Genomic DNA, 19347 nt, shown 5'->3' with positions numbered 1-19347 from the left:
AATACCTTATTTTGGGACAAACCTAAAAATGTACAGCATTGAAAAAGAGTGTGGAACTTTTTTTTATTTAGTTTCAGTACAAAAGTTTATTGATGATAATTCCTTAAAAGCAAGGCTACTGAAAATTTCAGGACAGATGTAATCAATTGTGTATGAGAGAACATAAGCTTCAGAACTTTGCAGGTATGCAAATAGGATCTGAAATGGCTAGGATACTGTGTGTAAATTTTTTTTTCCAACTTGCTATTTAATTGATTATGCCCACTTCTTGCCTAAAAAGGAATCTAGGCAGTAACTTATAGGGAAAATTGGAGGAGTATGAAAGCCACAGAAAATCAAATGTCTCTAACTAGCTCTTAAAACAATGAGGCAAATTGTCATGTCAGGCCTGGAGACATTTATTCTAGAATTCTTCATCATTTGTGGTACATAAGCAATGCACTTCACTCAAGATAATGTATTTGGCTAATTTAGGAATGTTGTACATTTAATTATATAGGGATGGGTGGGAGGATGAGATGAGGATGAAAAGCTGTGATTCATAAGGTTTAATAACCCTTTGGCATTATCTTCCCATTTTATACCTCTGTTTGGTCTTAGTACATGGAATAAATAGCAATGTTTCATTTCTCACTTTCTTCCAATTCTATCTGTCATCATCATTATGACGAATTTCACTGCAATGAGGAGAAGAAGAGATATATCCACTTTTTTCCCACCCTAGCTTTTCTACCATAAGGTCTGGCTGCTGACTTTTATCAGATACCACTGCAAAACAAATGTGAATGGTTCAGAACAAATTGTGCACCCCAAACCTCTTTTTCTCTTTTAGTAGTTCCTGCACTGAAATGTTTGGTATTCTGCTGTCTAGGAAAAATGTTCAGCCCAGGAAAAGCCTTATTTCAGAATTACTATTAATAATCAACATTTTTCAAATATTAACTTGCCGTGGAGATGTGCTGTTAAATTAAACACAGTACTTTAGGCATAGGTTTCAAATATGTTTAAAGGTTGAATTTTTTGGCTTTTGAAAGCATGATGTACAGTAATGATTGCCTTTATAATTCCTATTGCAAATTTAAAAGGTGTGTTACAGTATTTCCTGTTTTTCGTTTCCAAAAACACAATTGGATTATGACAGTAATCATATGATACAAAGCTTTGCTATAACACAAAGATGGGAATAATCTGTCTGCAATGTACATTTGTGTTTTAGTGCTATATTGAAATTGTGCATTGTATTTCGGATGCTGACTGATCATGTTGTAGGCTGTGTCTAATTGGTCTGATAGTGAAGCTAGTTGACTTTACTATCCTTATCTTTTACTAGGAAACAGCGTTTTTTGACTAATCATAGATTGCATCCTATTAGATTAAATTATGTGCATAAGATGGTACACTTTGTAATTAAAATTAATCCCAATGGAAAAGAACCTCATTTAAAACAGCCAGTTTGGTCTAGTGGTTAAGGCAGTGGGCTGGAAATCAGGAGACTGTGAATTCTAGTCCTGCCTTAGGCATGAAAGCCAACTGGGTGACCTTGGGCCAGCCACTCTCTCTCAGCCCAACTCACCTCACAGGGTTGTTGTTGTGGGGAAAATAGGAGGAGGAAGGAGTATTAGGTATGTTTCCCACTTTGAGTTATTTATAAAAATAATAAAGGGGTAGAACAAACAAACAAATAAATCCCCAGTTCTGTTTTTGTAACATTAAATTGGCAAACTAAGTTTTGTGGTATCACTGGAATTTCACTGAAAACAAAAGTTTACATCTTCATATTGTATGAACTGCAAGACAACTGCTTTCTAACTTAGAATAAAGGTATTATAGAGAATATAATTGGGTTAGTTGTATGTTTACTAACTAGTTTTGTAAATCATTCTCACAGGGTTATTTTCTGAGATAAAGTTAGATGGGAAGTATGATATATATTATCTTCAGTTCCTGGAGAAAAAGCAGAATCTAACTATAATGAGTAAAGACACAACTTCTAGTGAATAGATATGACTAAATTATTATCTTTCAATATAAGAAAGCTAGGGAAAAGTACTCTTGTTTGGAGTATCTGGTTCTCCACTCTAAGTTTTCCATTGATTTGCTTTTCTCTGTGATTGGATTCTGATCCCAGCCTCCATTTTGTTTTATTTAGATCTACATGCACCTTCGCTGCTACAGTTGCCCCAATGAACAACGCTATATTGTCAGGATCCTTTTCATAGTCCCCATTTATGCTGTTGACTCATGGCTCAGTCTCCTTTTCTTCACCAATGACCAGTACTATGTTTACTTTGGCACAGTACGGGATTGCTATGAAGGTAAGGTGTTTGAAAGCATGGAAAGTGGGAAAAGGGAGGGAATGGGAACTATATTAAAAATGATATGATGCCATGTTGCTTCTCTTATATTTGATTCTGTCAAAGTATATGCAGTTTCTGACCAAGATAATGAGATATCCATAAGCCCACCCTGAATACATCACATATTGCAATAACTTCCTGGATTCCAGAGTTGAAATCCTCTGAAGTAGCCAGTTGGGATATTGGGAGAAAATTTCTTCTTTACACATGAGATTTATGGTGTTCTACAGTACAGAAAGAGATGCCTGACTGATGTAATTAGATATTGTTCATTATGTAGAAAAGGAAGCTGGATATAAAATGATAGGTATTTCAGTTTCTCTGGGCATTTTCTCCCATTGTATAGGAGAGCAGTTCAGGTGAAATAAAATAATACTAGCGCTAAACTTAGAAACATAGCCACAAGAATTCAAGATGAACAGTCCCAGAGGCAAGGTTCTTTTGAATTTGGTGACTTGCCAGTATTTTCTCTGACATAAGAAAGAAATGCTTCACTGAGTTTTCTCTTAAGTCATAATGACCAGTTGTTCCAAAACTAGGTGCAGAAGTCACAACATTTGCAGCCAAGGAGCAAGATCAAAGGGATTACATTTCTGCAATTTTGATGACTACTGATTCAGGACTCTGACAAATAGCTTTAAAATTTTTTGCATTTCATTGAACAGACTATATCATATATATGAGGACAATATTAGGTTAAAAAGGTAACATTTAAGCAAGAAAGAAAAAAGGAAAAAAATGCCTGGATTTTTATATTGTCATAAATGTTATAAACAGAACATCACAGTATTTGATAAGTTTCATGAAAGCTTCCATGCTCCTCTGTCAAAAAGAAAAAATTAAATATTAATAAGTCAGCACATCTGCAGTACAGTACATTGCTGTGGATCAAATGTAGATTTCACTTCCCATTATATAATAATAATTTTGGTTGTCTCCCGTATACCAACAGTCCGTATTTCTTGACATCTTGATAAATTTCAAATACTGGGAATTAATTGAAATTCTATAGAACATATGTATCTATGATAAACAACAGTTGCTTAAATCATATTGACAGTTCTGTGAAGTTCAGCCTCAAATAGGCAATACAGGTAGTCCTTTAGTGACCACAATTGGGACCAGCAACTCAGTCATTAAGCCAAGTGATCGCTAAGTGAAACATCACGATTTTACAATATTACTTCAGCTGTCCTTTGCTTTACAGACCTGTGAAGGTCATAAATGCAAGGATTGGTCATAAAATTACTTTCCTATCACCACTGTAATTGTGAACGGTTGCTAAACAATGCAGTCACTAAATGAGGACTACCTGTATTAGAGCAGATCCAACTACATGACCTAAACTTCTGAACTGTATCTCCAACAGCAATCATCCAAGCCTTATTCATTCAGGTGGTCAATATACATAAAATATTTTTTCTGATGATGTATTAACCAGATTTTAAAATCCAAAGAACCGTGTTTATTTTAAAAAGGACATTCAAGTTCACTTGTAAATGAATTAATTAATATAACAATTATTGTCTATATCCTTCAGCCCCATAAATATAGGTTGCTGGTATAGAAACTACAGCTGTCTCACATGACATTATCCAATATGGAAATTCAAAAGCATCCATAACACTAGGTAGGTAGGTAGCATTCTGACATAAATCAAACTTGGAGTTGTCCTGCAAAAGTTTTAAAAACTGCTTCATCAGAACTAAGCTAGTTCAAGGTAAATGTAAGACATCCAGTTTACCTTAAAGGGAGATTTACCAGTTAAGTAAAATTTCAATTTTACAGGTATTTACTAGACATTGGATGCAATAGAGAACATTTTAGTTCAGATTTTACTACCTACCCACCAAGTAATAGGGCAAATCCACTGTTACTGAAGCAGTCCAGATAATTGACACAATTGTTCAGTTGTTATTATTCAAAGAATGTAAATTGGTACAAATGACAATGTTGTCAGTGATTTAATTACATAAATTATGTTAACTATTACATCAATTAGAAATCAAATATTAGAATGTGATAGACCTATATAAAATCAACTTAGCTGGTTAGGAGTACACACTGTAATCTATGGGCCAGTGTAGCTGTTACATCTGAGCATCCAGCTTTTCAAATAGTTTATGACTGGAAAATGTAGGATCCTTTCCAGTTTGGGAAGGCCATAATATAAGCCTTGTTAAAAGAGAGGGTAGCAGTCTATTAGGAAAGCTTCAGCAAGTATCTCCAGTGAAACAGAAAAGAAGAAAGCAATATATTTATACCAATCAACTGGAAATCCATCAGAGAGAACAGCCTTTCCAAATATCATAGATTTAATTGTAGTCACAATTGCCTCGGGGAAAAAGAGGTGGTTTGTAAGATACTTGCAGAAAATAAATGAAAAAAAATAAGTCCCCCAGCTGGTCTGTGATCCATCTGATTAGCTTTAATATAGCATTTTTTTTTAAAAAGTCAATTTTAATTTACTTTATAGAACTTTTGAAGTTGCTCAAAGAGATTATAGGATCATAGCGTTGGAACAAAACTTGCCTTTGAATCCACCTCTGCTCAGTGCAGGATTTCAGCTTAAAGCTAGATTGCTGCCTAGCCTCCGCTTCAATACATTAAGTGAAGGGGAGTCCATTACCATTCTGCATAAATAGTTCCATTGTCAAACTATTCTTACTGTTAACATTCTGGTATTCAATCAGAATCTGCCTTCCTGCAGCTTAAGTCTGTTATTCAAGATCTCTGAAATAAGAAATCATGATTTACTTGTATGTAACATTTTTTTAGGTACTTGAAGAATGCTATCATACCTCCTTCAGTCATCTTTTCTCAAGGCTAAACACATGAAACTCCTTTTAGTTGTCTTTGTGGATCTTAGCTTCTAGTCCCCAATCATTCCCATTGCCTTTCTCTGAATCTGTTCCAAATTGTCTGAATTCTTCTTAAAAGTATGTGCAGAATAAAGTGGAACAATACCTCCCTAATTTAGAAATACACTGATGCAGCGTAAGAGTAAATTTGCCTTCTTTGCAGTCTTAGCACACTGCTGGCTTATATTCCAAGATCTTTTTCATAATTGCCATTATTAATAAGATAACCCCCATCCTATACCTACATATTTAATTTTTGGTTTTCTAAGTGAAGAACTTTACAAAATTTCATACTTTTAGGCCATTTCTCCAATCAATTAAGATTGTTATTTTGGTGTTCGAGATATCCCATCCATTTTTTTTAAAGATTTTTATCCTGCCTTTTTTTTTTCATATACAACTCCAAGCAGTGGAGTGACTTATCCTGAGAGGAAGAGGATGACTAGAGTGTGGCTAAGCCAAGATATCCACAGAGCCAGGCCCAAACACAAGGACTTGCAAAGAACTAATCCCCAGTAAACTTTGTTTTCTAGAACAGTGCAGATTCTCCAGCATACCATCTGACTCCAAGGGAAGCCCAAGCTGAGTAAAATCAAATATCAAAGGACTAAAATGTGCAGAAATACAAGATTGTAGAAAAGAGCTCTGTGGGAATGATTGCTTTTACTTATGTTTTCTAAGCAAGACAGCTGCACATCAGCTGGGGCGAAGGTTTGGGAACAATATAAAACATTCTCTCTTGAAGACTCCTGATTGCTGGAGATACTGTTTTTTGTAACCTTGCTCTAGTCCTCCAGCACTTCAAGCCAGTTCATTCATCTGGACTTGTGAAGTGTGGCTTGAACCTTCAGAGTCTGCCTATCTTGTGTAGTTTTCTCCTTTCTGTAATTATGCCATATCCATATTCCTCTGTTTTGGGTTGGTTGGCTATACTTTTTTGCTTGGACCTTTTGGGATGGGATAAGACAATCTTGGTTTCACAAGGGACTGTGAAGGACCCAAAATTCTCTGTTTGAGAGAAATGTGGGGCCCTTCATACTGGTAACAATGCACTGGAATATGATACCTGATAGCAGAAATATATACTTGGCCTGGAAGCTCATCGGGTAACTTTGAGCCAGTCACACACACTCTGTCCAACCTACTTCACAGAGTTATTGTTGTTCAAATAAAATGAATAGAGGTTTTTTGTAAACATGAATAGAGGTTTTTTTGCTAAGCCCCCAGCAAAAAGACAGGATATAAATCAAGCAAGCACTCAGTCAGAAATTTTCTGTTTGGTTGAGTTTTCCCGTTCTTATCCATTGCTGTACATGTATATACAAAGTCATAGCGGGAAGCCTGCTGTTCTGTGAATCTCATCTCCTAGCAACAGCTGTTATTCCTTTGCTTCGCTTAGGGAGATTGCGAACATCATAACATCTGCTTGGAGGGTCAGCCCACATTCTAAAATTTGCCAGTTTGTCCAGCTCAATAGCCTGAGTGTTAATGGTGTTTATTTCCCCTCCCCTTCAATGTTGTCTGCTCTCGAACTTTTCAGAAGTATTTCTAGAAAAAGCAAGAGCAGGAGAGGATGGGAATCTGCCTTCATTTCAAGGGAGATTATTTATTTTGCTTTGGAAAGATTGCCCTTATACAAATGTTAATGCACATATTCAGCACTTCATTTCAAATCAGCCAGTGTTTTAAAATATATACTCAAACCAAATGTATTCTGTTCTTTCTTCCACCTTCCCCCCCCCCATCACTTTTTTGTTTGTTTCTTAGTTTTCTTACCATGGTCTGATGATAGTGATATTATGACAAATAGTCGTTCTGGAATTTTTAAATAATAAGCATATTTCATAATAAAGAATATTGTGGCCAGTGGCTTGCAGACATTTCCATGCAATCTTATTCATATCTTCTTGGAAGTTAATTCGTTTCTGGGTAAAATGGACGTATGATTGATGTATCCTGTTGAAAACCTCTTGTGATGAACTATTTGTCTTATATTTGTTATTTATGAATAAATAAATACATTATGCTAAGAAACCTTTGCTTTCTCTGGGTAAAGGGGATGGCCTCCTAGGCAGCATGGTTTCTTGCTTCTTCCTCCAACAAATAGTTGGGCTTGTTTTATAGATATCTGGAGATGAAGTTTCTAGGTTGAACCAAGTTAGAAGACATTTATAACCCATTAAATCATACAGAATTCTCTAATAAAGAATTGAAGAGGAGACTGCTCAGAATTAACAGTAGTATTATTTGAATTAGTATGTCTTGAAACTTTAGTAGAATAAATCCTTATAGTGGCAGCAGGCATTGAATATTAAGTTTTAAAAAGTGTTTTGCTTTATTCTTCATTTATTGTTGTAAAAAAATACAACAGTTATATTTGGTGGGTCATATGTTCCCAGAGCCAAAGTGGGCAGACATGAAAGACTTAAACCTTTTATTGTGGTCCCAAAGAAAATAACTCTCTCCCCTGGCTATTATTAGCCTGAGGAAAGAATCTCTTTTCTGTTGTGTCAGTGAAAATCACCTCCATGCCCACGCCCTTGCTCCTATAATTAATTTTTTGAAAGAAAAAAATGAGATGCAATCACTGCAGGTGTTGTTAGCATGACACAGTTAGTTTGAGTTTCAGATAAAAGTTGCATTCTTCTCAAAGAAAGAAGTATGTGAGATAAGAGCCATCTTGCACATGTTATCCATGTTATCCTGCAGTAGATCCATATACTCAGTGTTCATTATTAAGGAGCACACAACATAATTACAGAACTAAACAATATTTTCTGTTATATCAGGACCCTCACATCTGCAGTTCAGTATGCTATGTGATACCTTACTTGAAATATCCATCAAAAGTCTGTTAGTGAAACAATGGAAAAGGATAAATTGGCCAAAAATAAATTGGGGAAAGTTATCATAGCTTAGGTAATGGCCAAATATAATAGTTCTCTTCTTTTTGGATTATTTGAGAGGGTATGCTCTGTTAAAATTAGCTTATGTTAGTTTATTATTTCATCACAGTGTATTCAGTAAACTAAGACTAAAGCTAATGATAATCTTGATAGTAGTATATGACATTTCAGGTGCTGAAAGACTTCTTGTATGTGTTTTCAGTAATTTTGCAATAGACTTGTAAGCTGTTATAACGGATAGGAGGTTGCATCTACTGCCTTTGGAAGAGAGACAGATTTGAATTAGGAACTCATCAAATTATATTATGAGTGCTGTGAAACCACCATTATTCTTCGGCAGGCAGGAACTTGTACTGTTCTCTTTATAAGGACTTTTAAATGCCATGTTAACATTTTGTGTTCTTTTAAGTGTGATGACCTGACCAAAATATGCTGATTTATCCTAGAGGGTGGATATTTATTATTTGTGTGAACAAGCTTACCCATGTAGTGCCTGGTTAGTATTTGGATAAGAGACTTTGTTAAGACACTTCTTCACTGAATATACTATCCGTGTCATTGACACTAGGGAGCACTGTGATTCTAAAAATATGTTTAAGATGCAGCGAAAAAGACATCTGAACAAGTTATTTGTTAAATGCTGCAGTTCTTCTTTTGGTTGCAGAGCACTTTCTAAAAGGTCATAATAAATAAATACATAACTAGTCTTCAAAATGGCTGATATACTGGTTTGTCAGTGTAACATTGGATCATGGGCTTGATGTGCATCCTTGCTTGGATAGTTAGGTGCCAGTTATCTAAAATTCTGATCTGGATTTCTTTTAGAGAACATAGAGGTCACTGTCTGTAGAATCTGACTTGTTTGCTGAAGGTGCTTCACCTGGAATAACTATGAGATAAATTTCTGTCTGGTGAAAGCATTATTTGGTTATTTTCTAATTTCATTTAATGAACATTGTATATATGAATGTATGTATTATGGCTGTCTGGGTTTCCTTGTTGCTTGTTTTCCACCTTATCTGTTCAGTCTGCTGGCCCTGGCAACAAACAGATAGTTTTGTCTTAAGCTATTTACTGTAGCTGCCAGCAGTGGCTTTTCTGTGTTATAGTTTTTAGCATCATCCATCATATCTCTAAACTGTTTTTTTTTAACAAATCATTTAAAAGAGTGCACTCCATTATTGAAACAGCAGATTTAAAAAAATCACAAGCACATACAAAAATAATAAAGGGCATTCTTCAAAAATAATTCTTACAGTAGCCTCTTCTTTCAGTGACATTTTGCTTATACTGAGTGATATTTTGCTGGCTTAATCTGTGGTTGGTTGATTTGTTTGTTTTTTGCAGCTTTTGTCATCTACAACTTCCTTAGCCTCTGCTATGAGTACCTTGGTGGAGAGAGCTCCATCATGTCTGAGATTAGAGGAAAGCCTATAGAGTGAGTATTTGGTATCTAAATATATGTGTATTTTATATGTTTTAGGACTGCAGAACATTTGAAAGAGATACCTTGTGACACATGGATTGGAAATGAAGCACTCCCTTTGAATGGTTCAAGAACCTTTGTCTTTTGCAAGGCTTGTACAGCTGAAGATTGTTCCAGCTTTTGCAAAGGATGCAGCTGCTTTAATGATTTGAAGAGAGATGCTTCATTTGTACTCCCATGTCTTGTATAGCACCTCTTTCAGATGCTTTGCAATACAGACATTCTCCATTTGGTGAAAGAAAGACTAGATAGATATCAATCACAGAATTTGTTCTATCTCCTCTACAACGAGCACTCTATAAGGAGATGGTGATTTCTGTTTATAAGCCACCTAATTGCAACAAGGCGATACATGAAAACCTTAAAACATGTAAGGAAAGTAAATTGAAAAGAAACTAGTAATAAAAACAGTGCCCTGATATTGAATAAGATTTGTTCACTGTAACAATATCTGTACTCAGCTGGTTGATTAATTGGATTATTCACAAATTGTACTAGTAGCCTTTCTGCTTTTACTCCATCCAGCATTTCATTTTAAGCATTCAGTGTCCAACACTGTTTCTGTCTCTATTTCTATTTCTATTTCAAATTAACATTGAAATCAACAAAGTTCCACACTGAGAACTTGTGGGATTTGTCATACTCCAGAAATACAATGTAGTTTAGCTCTGTTAAAAATGAGAGTTTTGTCCTAGAGCAGTTGTAGGAGGAGTGAATCTTCCAGTTTTAATTTGGCATGAGAAAGCATGTTGAAAAAAAAGTTTGTGTGCCTATTTTGTTTGATTTTTTGCTTAAAAGAGGTATTGTATTTTTGTGTAAAAGAGGTATTGTCATCCCATTGTTACATGCTTAAACATATATCTATGTTTTTTAAGCCAGTGCTACATAAAATCTTACTTTGTTCTAATTGGACATACTGTTCTGTTGCTTTTAGGTCCAGCTGCATGTATGGGACTTGTTGCTTATGGGGAAAGACATATTCCATTGGTTTTCTGAGATTTTGTAAACAGGTATGGATTGACAAAATCAAACTGAAAAACTAGGTACTATCACAGTGGGGTGGTTTTTTTGGCATATTTCAAAGGGGGATCTCTTGAGATTCCTTATCTAAGGTTTATCTCATTGCTAAAGGTATGACATGGATGTTGATTAATATGAGTGGATGTATCCAGGAAAATCTTGTTCTCTCTTAACATTTTAATTTCAAATCATACCAGTAATTATGGAAATTAGTCCTCTGTATGTGACAACTTTGAAAATTAGAAATAGGGAAAAAAAGAGAATTACTTAGTACAAACTTAGCCATGAGTTTGTGGAAATGAAGTGTGAATTATGGAACAGGAAATTATGAATTGAAATTTCACTTGCTATACCGATGTGACTTATCACTTCACTTTTCAGCCAAGAGCTTTGAAATACAAGAAACCTTTTTTTGGTATATAATTTTATTAAGAATTTTGATTATAATAGTAAAATCTCTAATACAAACTAAACTTAAAGAAAGAAAAGAAAATAGAGAGGAGTTAAAAAGCGCAAGGAAAAAGCAAGAAAAAAGAAGTAAGAGAAAAGTAAGACTATGATAAAGAGAAAAGAAATATATCAATAAGAGATTTCCAACCTTCATCACAAGTATAAACAAATTTAGTAACTTTTCTCTTCATCCTATATCCCATTTCTTAGCTATAAACAAATCCATAAAAGATCATCTTTTCAGTCTTGGTGTCAGCAGAAAGTCCAAAAAGGGTAGCCAGAATTAAAAGCATATCTTATTTTAATCTTGATCAAATAAGCCAACTTTATATTCCTTCCTTTTACTTCTAATGGTTTTAATCTTTAGTTCATTCAAATATTGTCAATTTGATTTCTCTTCATTTCTTTGTCCGATCACACAGAATTCTTCAAGGCTTTAACAAGCCTCTTTTGTAAATCCAGTAGGAAAAAGTTATCCAGGTCACTCTCTTGCTTTGTCATTTGTACTTCCTTTTTAAATTTTAAAACTTCCACCAGTTTCTTTTGTAGATCCAGTGAAACATCCTTTTCTAAATCTTTCTCTTGGCCTGTCAGTTCTAAATCCACTTTCAGTACCATCTGCATCTTGTCAGATAAAAATTGTTCTACATCTGACATTTCTTCAATAACATCTTTCAGACATAGTCTATCCATAGAAGCAGACATCACTACTGACATTGTTGATATTGCTGCTACTATTTTCTGATTCCATTTTTCAAAAGTCTCCTTCAGTATTTTTATTGTCATAACCATCCTGCAGGCCTGTATATCTTTCCTCTATCTAAAATCTTTAGTCCCCTCTAGTGTCCAGTTTTTGAAATCATGAAATTGTTTATCTATGTTGTGTCTTGTAAAAACCAAAACAGGATCTATTTCCCATGAGAAGCCACTTGTACTTTATAATTAATTCCAAAATCTTATTGTTAAAGTTTCAATATTCCAATTTTATCTGGAAGTCCGTTTATAACTTTCTAAGATCAAAATCTTATTCAGCTTTTTGCTGTTTATTTCAGATTCTTTAAATTCTTAAACTTATAATTAAAGTTTTCTTTCATTCAGCATTAAAGGCAGACTCACCTGGCGTTTTCAAACTTGTCATTCTGAAGGTCTCTAATAGCTTAGAAGTAATCAATGAGCAATTTCTGAAAGTGATTAGAAAGTGAGGCTTGTGAACTCAGTGTCCTTTGAAAGTCTCTGTCACAGTTGTGAGCAAGATGGCTAACCCTGTCATCTCCTGGCACTCAAATCTGTGGAAAACCACTGTCTGGCAGTCTCCTCGTGGGGAGAAGCTGTCCAGAGCACATGTGGGTAATCTCCCATCCTCCTTATCTGGAGAGGTTCCAAGGAGCCAGTTTACTCACCAGTTCCTTGATCTTTGTTGCAGTCGTTGGCTCCGCTTTTGCAGAGCCATCTTCAGTTCACCATACCTTCCCTGGAAGCCCCCTGCAATACAAGAAACTGACTTGCTATTTCACTGTAAAAATATGGAGACTTGATGCAAGTTTGAGTTTACAACTCAAAAGATTGCCATGAAGAAATGTGTGTACATTGCCTATATGCATAACAAAGGGTTTCTTTGAAAACAACTTTTGAAACAACAGGTTTGACTGGATCATCAGTCCATTCATTTCTACGAAGAAGTTGCTGCTGTGTGCTTGCTCCCAGCATTCTGCCTAGGGCAAAAATGGCATCCTCAGGTCTCAGAAATGTGATGGGCAATGAGATTCTGAAGAGGGCCCGATCCATCACAGGCTTTGATTTGTCTCTTTCTCAGACATCTGCCTGATGACTGGGTAGTTGTCTAGGTCGTTTGCACCCACTTGTTCTTCCAATATGTCTTAATACTTTTTTCACCAGGAAGTGTTTAAAAATAAACATTTGTAGGATTGGGCCACAGGAAAATGATTAAACAGTCCTCAGAATGAAGAAGAGGAAGCTCAGCTGCACAGTTTAACAATTAGCTTGACATTTTCCAGTTCACAAGTTGGTTATGACTCACTGGCTGGCTTGTGTTTGGATTTTTAACCTCCTTGAAGTCTTATGATCATCACCCAAGAGTTATCACAAACTTTTCCCTTTCTTTGGCTTTCTGTTCTGTCTGACTGAATGGGCAGCTTCTAGTGTGTGTATTATAAAAAAGGATTTCCTTTTGAACTGTCTCATGGTTTCACTAGGGCCATCATATCTTGGCTGCAAAAATCTGGATGACAACCAGATGGCAACAAATAAGTAAACTTTTCTGTATCTCCTAGATACCATCTAGAGGTTGTCTGGGTTTTGCAGCCTTGATGTCCTAATAGCCAGGAACCACTCTGAGACAAGGAATAGGTCTCTAGTGTTTTATTACTGCTACATAGACAGAAAATCCTAACAAACTGAAGAAGCGTGGGAAGAACCCAGACAGATAAACGCCAAAGTTAAGGCGGGTCTGATCTGTGTCTCTTTGAATGGCTGCTTAACTCCTCAGTACTATGCATGCGTTTTCCGCCCTGGATAGAGGCCCCCTCCTGCTCACCATCAGTACTCATGACACTAGATATGGTAGTCCTATTTCATCCTTGGATTCTTCTGTGGTCATTAGGCCTAGTTTACATTCAGCTACATCCAAGAAATATAGCTAACATTTCCTGTACTTAAATCATTTCAAAGGCATCCTAAATATCGAGTACCCTGGTTTAGGATAGCCTATTACATAGCTAAAACATTGCTAAAGTACTATTAGAGGTAGTCATTTAAGCCACCATTAGCTACTCTTGTTCCCTGCCTTCCAACAATAAACAGAACTGCTTTATAAAGGCAGTGGCAAAAAATAAGGGATAGAACATCCTTGCCAATGTTGATTATTAGTAATTTTAAAAATTAAACAAATAATTTTAAAAACCTGTAACAAAAGAGGCTAGTATACAAGAAATCTAATAAAAATCTATACAGTACGTGATCCTGCATATGCTAGGTTTATACATCTGACAACAACTAGGACAGGAGTATGAAATTATGTATTCATCTGGCAGCTTTTTTTTTTCTTGGTGTGGCCCATTTATGAATTTCAGGCTGCTATTTTTTTATAAGTACTGTATTGATGTATGAAACTATTAATCTTTGTAAAAAATTGATTTCAGAGTCTAGATTGCTGTGAACTATCTATTGTTTGTCTGTAGTCAAGGGTTCTTTGAATTCAAGGGAGTTGTACTTATTTCACAAAATTTTGGCAGTTAAAACTACTATGTCACCTATTTATTTCATCGAAGTTTTCTGATAGATAGTTATATTCTGTCATGATGCTTCTTAAGGAGTAAAAACAAGGTGGAGAAAGCATTCAGAGCATGGTTTCTGGAATTCTTTCTAGTCCCCTTACCAGTACCATTACTATATTTTCTTCTGTGTAATGAAATAACAAGTTGCCTCTGTGTATAAGTACACCTTCCCAGGATCTAATCCAGACTGGTACACATGTGTTGCTTTCGTATGTGTCGATGTGAGAATCTGAATGGCCCCCATTCTGCTGGTGTTTCAAAGGGACCTGAAGACCTGCCTCTTTATCCAGGTCTTTGGTGGGGATGACTCAAGCCTCCTTTTAAGTTAGGTTGTTTTGTTTGTTGGTTTGTTTCTGTTGTTGTTTATTCGTTTAGTCGCTTCTGACTCTTCATGACTTCATGGACCAGCCCACGCCAGAGCTTCCTGTCGGTCGTCAACACCCCCAGCTCCCCCAGGGACGAGTCCGTCACCTCTAGAATATCATCCATCCACCTTGCCCTTGGTCGGCCCCTCTTCCTTTTGCCTTCCACTCTCCCTAGCATCATCTTCTTCTCCAGGGTGTCCTGTCTTCTCATTATGTGGCCAAAGTATTTCAGCTTTGCCTTTGATATCATTCCCTCCAGTGAGCAGTCTGGCTTTATTTCCTGGAGGATGGACTGGTTTGATCTTCTTGCAGTCCAAGGCACTCTCAGAATTTTCCTCCAACACCACAGTTCCAAAGCATCGATCTTCCTTCGCTCAGCCTTCCTTATGGTCCAGCTCTCGCAGCCATATGTTACTATGGGGAACACCATTGCTTTAACTATGCGGGCCTTTGTTGTCAGTGGTTTGTTTCTACCTGGTTGTTGTTCTGCCAGCTCTACCCTTTTTGCTTCTTGTTGTTTTTATTATAATGTTGTCCATGTTTTAAATCATTTGTAAGCCTCCCAGAGTCACTGAGTGTTGGGCACCACATAAATATCATCATCATCTAATCAGGGTAGATGTGTATGTGTTGCCTATGTGTTTAAAGGCTTAGAGTGGGTCATATATGCTGTTTCTGGGTATTCATGTTTGCTTGCTTCTCATTACTGGTTTTGTGTATGTCCGTCTGCACTGGGAGGTACAAGATAGGCTACATATGCTACGTATCATGTGACAGGAGGAAGTGAGGCTTGGAGTCAGCAGCATTCCAAACCACTGCCCAGTTTTCTCTCCTGCAGGGATGCAGTGAAAGGGTTTTTTTTCTGATTTTGTTTTCTCTTCAGCTCCTGGTCAGATCTGGACTGTTTTAGAACTTGGATTTTTCTTCTGCTGGCTTCTCCTGTCACATCAAATTCTGTTCTGTTTTTGGAGCATTATCCTGCTGCTTTCCAATTCCATTGGATTGGAAAGAAAAGCCATTTTTAGGTCAAGCTTAGTTCCTGGTGGTTTCTTTGGACACATCCATACAGTTTTCCTGGGATAATAAATGGTTATGATTTTCATTACATTCTTCTGGGATATTTTTCAACTTCCTTGTCTAGCCTACAGCAGTAGTATTCTGAGGTGTTCTTAGTACTATCTAAGTACTAAGCAAGCCTAACTTTGCTTAGCTTTCTAGATAAACCAAGGTGAGCCAGCTGCTGCAGCAAATTTGCCTTTGAATTGAACTCAACTCCTGATAATTTATGTGGATATGTTCATGCATTTTCTTGACATGATACAGAAATGGTTTGCCTTTCCCTTCTGATGTATTTCTTCAACTGCCCAGTAGCCTATAGTACTGCTCCTCCAAGGTAGACTCCCATCCAAGAACCAACTGGGAATCAAATATGAAGCAAAAGGTTTGGTCAAGCTTCAGGATTGTGACTGTCTCTTCTGGCAGTTGAATTTAAGTCAGAGAAGTCACATTAGTCGCATTTTTACCCTAAGTACAGTTGATCGATATTCAAACCATCTGCTTAAACAGAAGTATAGGTAAAGCAGGTGATCAGAGCTGGTTAAAGAACCCATGTTCGTACCATTGATATGGTTGGAACCATGGCTTTCAGAATTCCCAGACCTGTTAGCAGGCAATTTTGGGAATTACACATAGAGGGTAAAAGATTAGGGATGCCTATGGCTATATATTCTTATCCTCATTTTGATTGTCTGTCTCTTTCCTCTCTTCCAGGCCACACTGCAGTTCTGTGTGGTGAAACCCCTCATGGCAATTATTACAGTTGTTCTTCAGGCATTTGGAAAGTACCAGGATGGGGACTTTGAGTAAGTAAATAATTTAATTGTGAAGAGATTCTTTGTTATATAACACATACCTGCTACATGGAAACAAGTTAAGTCAAGTCTCTTTATTTCAATCATTGACCAGCAGAACAAAGCTTTCAATGGAAACTAGTTTTTGTAAAGATGAATGCTTGCCGTAACTGGGAGAGCAAAAGAGGATCATATGCATAAGACAGAGTGTTGTAGTAGTAGTAGCGGTAGTGATATAGAGATGGACGATCAGAACCAAATAATTATTTTGGCATTATATTTTATATTGTTGGAGACTGGATGGGCATAAAATAGGAAAAAAAGAATGTATTAGATCAGTGCATTGGTCAAGCATGCATGCATTATTTCCCCTGTAATTAGTATTTCTTCAGATTCTTCCAGGCTCTAAACTTATGTATATATTTATATTTATGTGAATATAAGTGCCTTATATTAGTAAGCCTCCAGGCAGAATAAAACAAATATAAGACAATAAACCAGAATACAAACTGAGCTGATCTTAAACTCAAAATCTTAGATGAGTATCACAAGATCTTCATTTGACTTCAGAACAAAAGAAGTGTTGGCGATGACTTAAATTCTGGAGAAGGGAGTGACTTTCCATAATTAGGCTGCCACAGTAAGAAACCTCACACACTGTACTGCTCCCAGTGATGATACGCAGAGGAAAACCACCTAGCAGATCTTAATAAGGCAGGTGAATACAGGATCTAGTACTTCCTCACAATATCAAAGCCCCATAGCATTACAGATTTGAGCATTATCACTAACAGCTTGATCTTGGACTGTATATATGTTGCTTATCAATATTATTTCTTTAAAACCAGTGTAATATAATTCCTAAATCATATTTCTGCCAACAACCTAGCTGTCCATTCTGTGATAGCCCTGCAGCCTTCTTGTTGTCTTGAAGGAGCTGCAGCTATCACAGAATGGAAAGCTGTAGCCTCCTTGTTATCCTCAAGGACAAGACAGTAGTCAAGTTGTTCTTGCCCAGAAATAGCTGTCAGGGCAATCAGATAGCCAAACCACTTCTAAGGTGATAAGGTTACATCTCAGAGTACTAGCAACATACTAACAGTGCACAAACTCGCTCTGTAAGAGGAGTGGGGACTCATCCAAAACAAAGCACTTACCCAATTCTTGGACCTGGGAGCTATCCATCTATAGCACTTCTATTTTGAGAGGATTCGTTTCCAGCTTCTTGGCCCTCATCGGTACCATTACCTTCTCCAGACACTGGCCAAGCATCTGTACAGTTCCACCTGATTCTGGCATCAAGAAGAAATAAGCGTTAAGCATCATTAGCTCTCTGATGTCATCCAGGTCCTAATGCATGATGGAGTCACCCAGTGGCTTAAATAGTGAGTGGGACAAAAAAGAGCCTTTTGGCACAACCTAATAGCCATTGAGTTGAATGCAGCTTCTGTAATACTACTTCTTGGAATATGGTGGAGATTGAATCATAATGCCATGTCCCCAATATTCACTTTCACTGTTTTTACTGTTCAGTAAAACACCACTGTTGACTCTGTTTAGTGCAGTTCAAGATATTTTGATACTTACTATAATATCAATTGAAGCGAATATTTGTAGCTGTTGAACTGTGGAGTCCTTGGTGCTCTCTGAGCCTTGTACTATAATATTGTAGAAATAATTAGTTTGTGTGTGCCTCTTGGCAATGGAACATTGTTTAGTGACTGGAGGGTATACTTGGGTAGGGGAAAGTCTGTACTGTAACTTTTCTGAAGACAGACAATACTAAAAATATCTGACGTGTTCACTTTCTTTCTTTACAGCGTCACAAGCGGATATCTCTATGTGACAATCATTTACAATATTTCAGTCAGCTTGGCTCTGTATGCCCTCTTCCTTTTCTATTTTGCCACCCGTGAACTACTCAGTCCTTATAGTCCTGTCCTAAAATTTTTCATGGTCAAGTCTGTCATTTTCCTGTCCTTCTGGCAAGGTGAGGTATTAATGCACATGCCTACAACTCACGAGCAAAAATAATTGGGAACATTTAGTAGATCATTACAATTGAATGATATATGTTACATTTTCTTGATTTTTTCATTTCCAGTACCATTCCTGTATGTTAACTTCATTTATAATTCAATTGTAACACGGACCTCTTATTTTATTCCTGCTACGGTTCCACTGTGCTGTAATAAGGCAATTCATTTAGTCAAGTGCCAGGTAGTTTTAGAATCAGATTATTCCCAATTGTCATGAATAGAAGGTGCTAAACAAGCAAACAAATCAATTCTGCAGCAGTTTTTTAGAACTATATACTTGAGTTTATTCATTGTAGTTTATGCAGATAGCTGCACTTTTTTTAAATAACCCCCCATTTGAATTTAGCATCCTTTCTGGATCAGTCACCATACACATAATCAGCCAATGATTAACATACCTATGCTTTTTGTTCAAATTAGCATAAAAACCATAGGAAGTGAAAGTCTGGATTGGCTAGAGAAAACTTGATATCATCAGGCCTCGTATAATATAAATAATTACTTTCCTGAGCCTGATTAATCATCATTTTGGACTTTGGATGGTATAGACAGGCAGAGAAGGTTTTTAAATTTTTTTAAAAGTATACCATCAACAGTGTGTTTTCACCAGTGAAGATCTCAGTTCTGATATGAACTGATTTTTTTGGTTTACTCTTTTAGGCCATCAGACATGGGCCTAAGGGGTATTGTTTGTAGTGGTTCTGATCCTTCATGTTATCC

The 19347-nt window shown here is 36.5% G+C and overlaps 1 protein-coding gene across 1 annotated transcript in view; it reads left to right on the top strand.

The window, feature by feature from the left end:
• The window catches only part of TMEM184B (transmembrane protein 184B), a 35694-nt gene that overhangs the window by 9152 nt on the left and 7195 nt on the right, over positions 1-19347 (top strand). The window contains exons 3-7 of the mRNA XM_063309527.1: positions 2150-2315; positions 9472-9562; positions 10545-10620; positions 16509-16600; positions 18409-18578. Coding sequence (XP_063165597.1) covers positions 2150-2315; positions 9472-9562; positions 10545-10620; positions 16509-16600; positions 18409-18578 — 595 coding nt within the window. The remainder of the gene's footprint in view (positions 1-2149; positions 2316-9471; positions 9563-10544; positions 10621-16508; positions 16601-18408; positions 18579-19347) is intronic.

Source organism: Candoia aspera, chromosome 7 (assembly GCF_035149785.1).
Source record: "Candoia aspera isolate rCanAsp1 chromosome 7, rCanAsp1.hap2, whole genome shotgun sequence".
NCBI lineage: Eukaryota > Metazoa > Chordata > Lepidosauria > Squamata > Boidae > Candoia > Candoia aspera.
The sequence above is the reverse complement of the archived record's forward strand: the minus strand, read 5'-3'. Positions and strand labels throughout refer to the sequence as shown.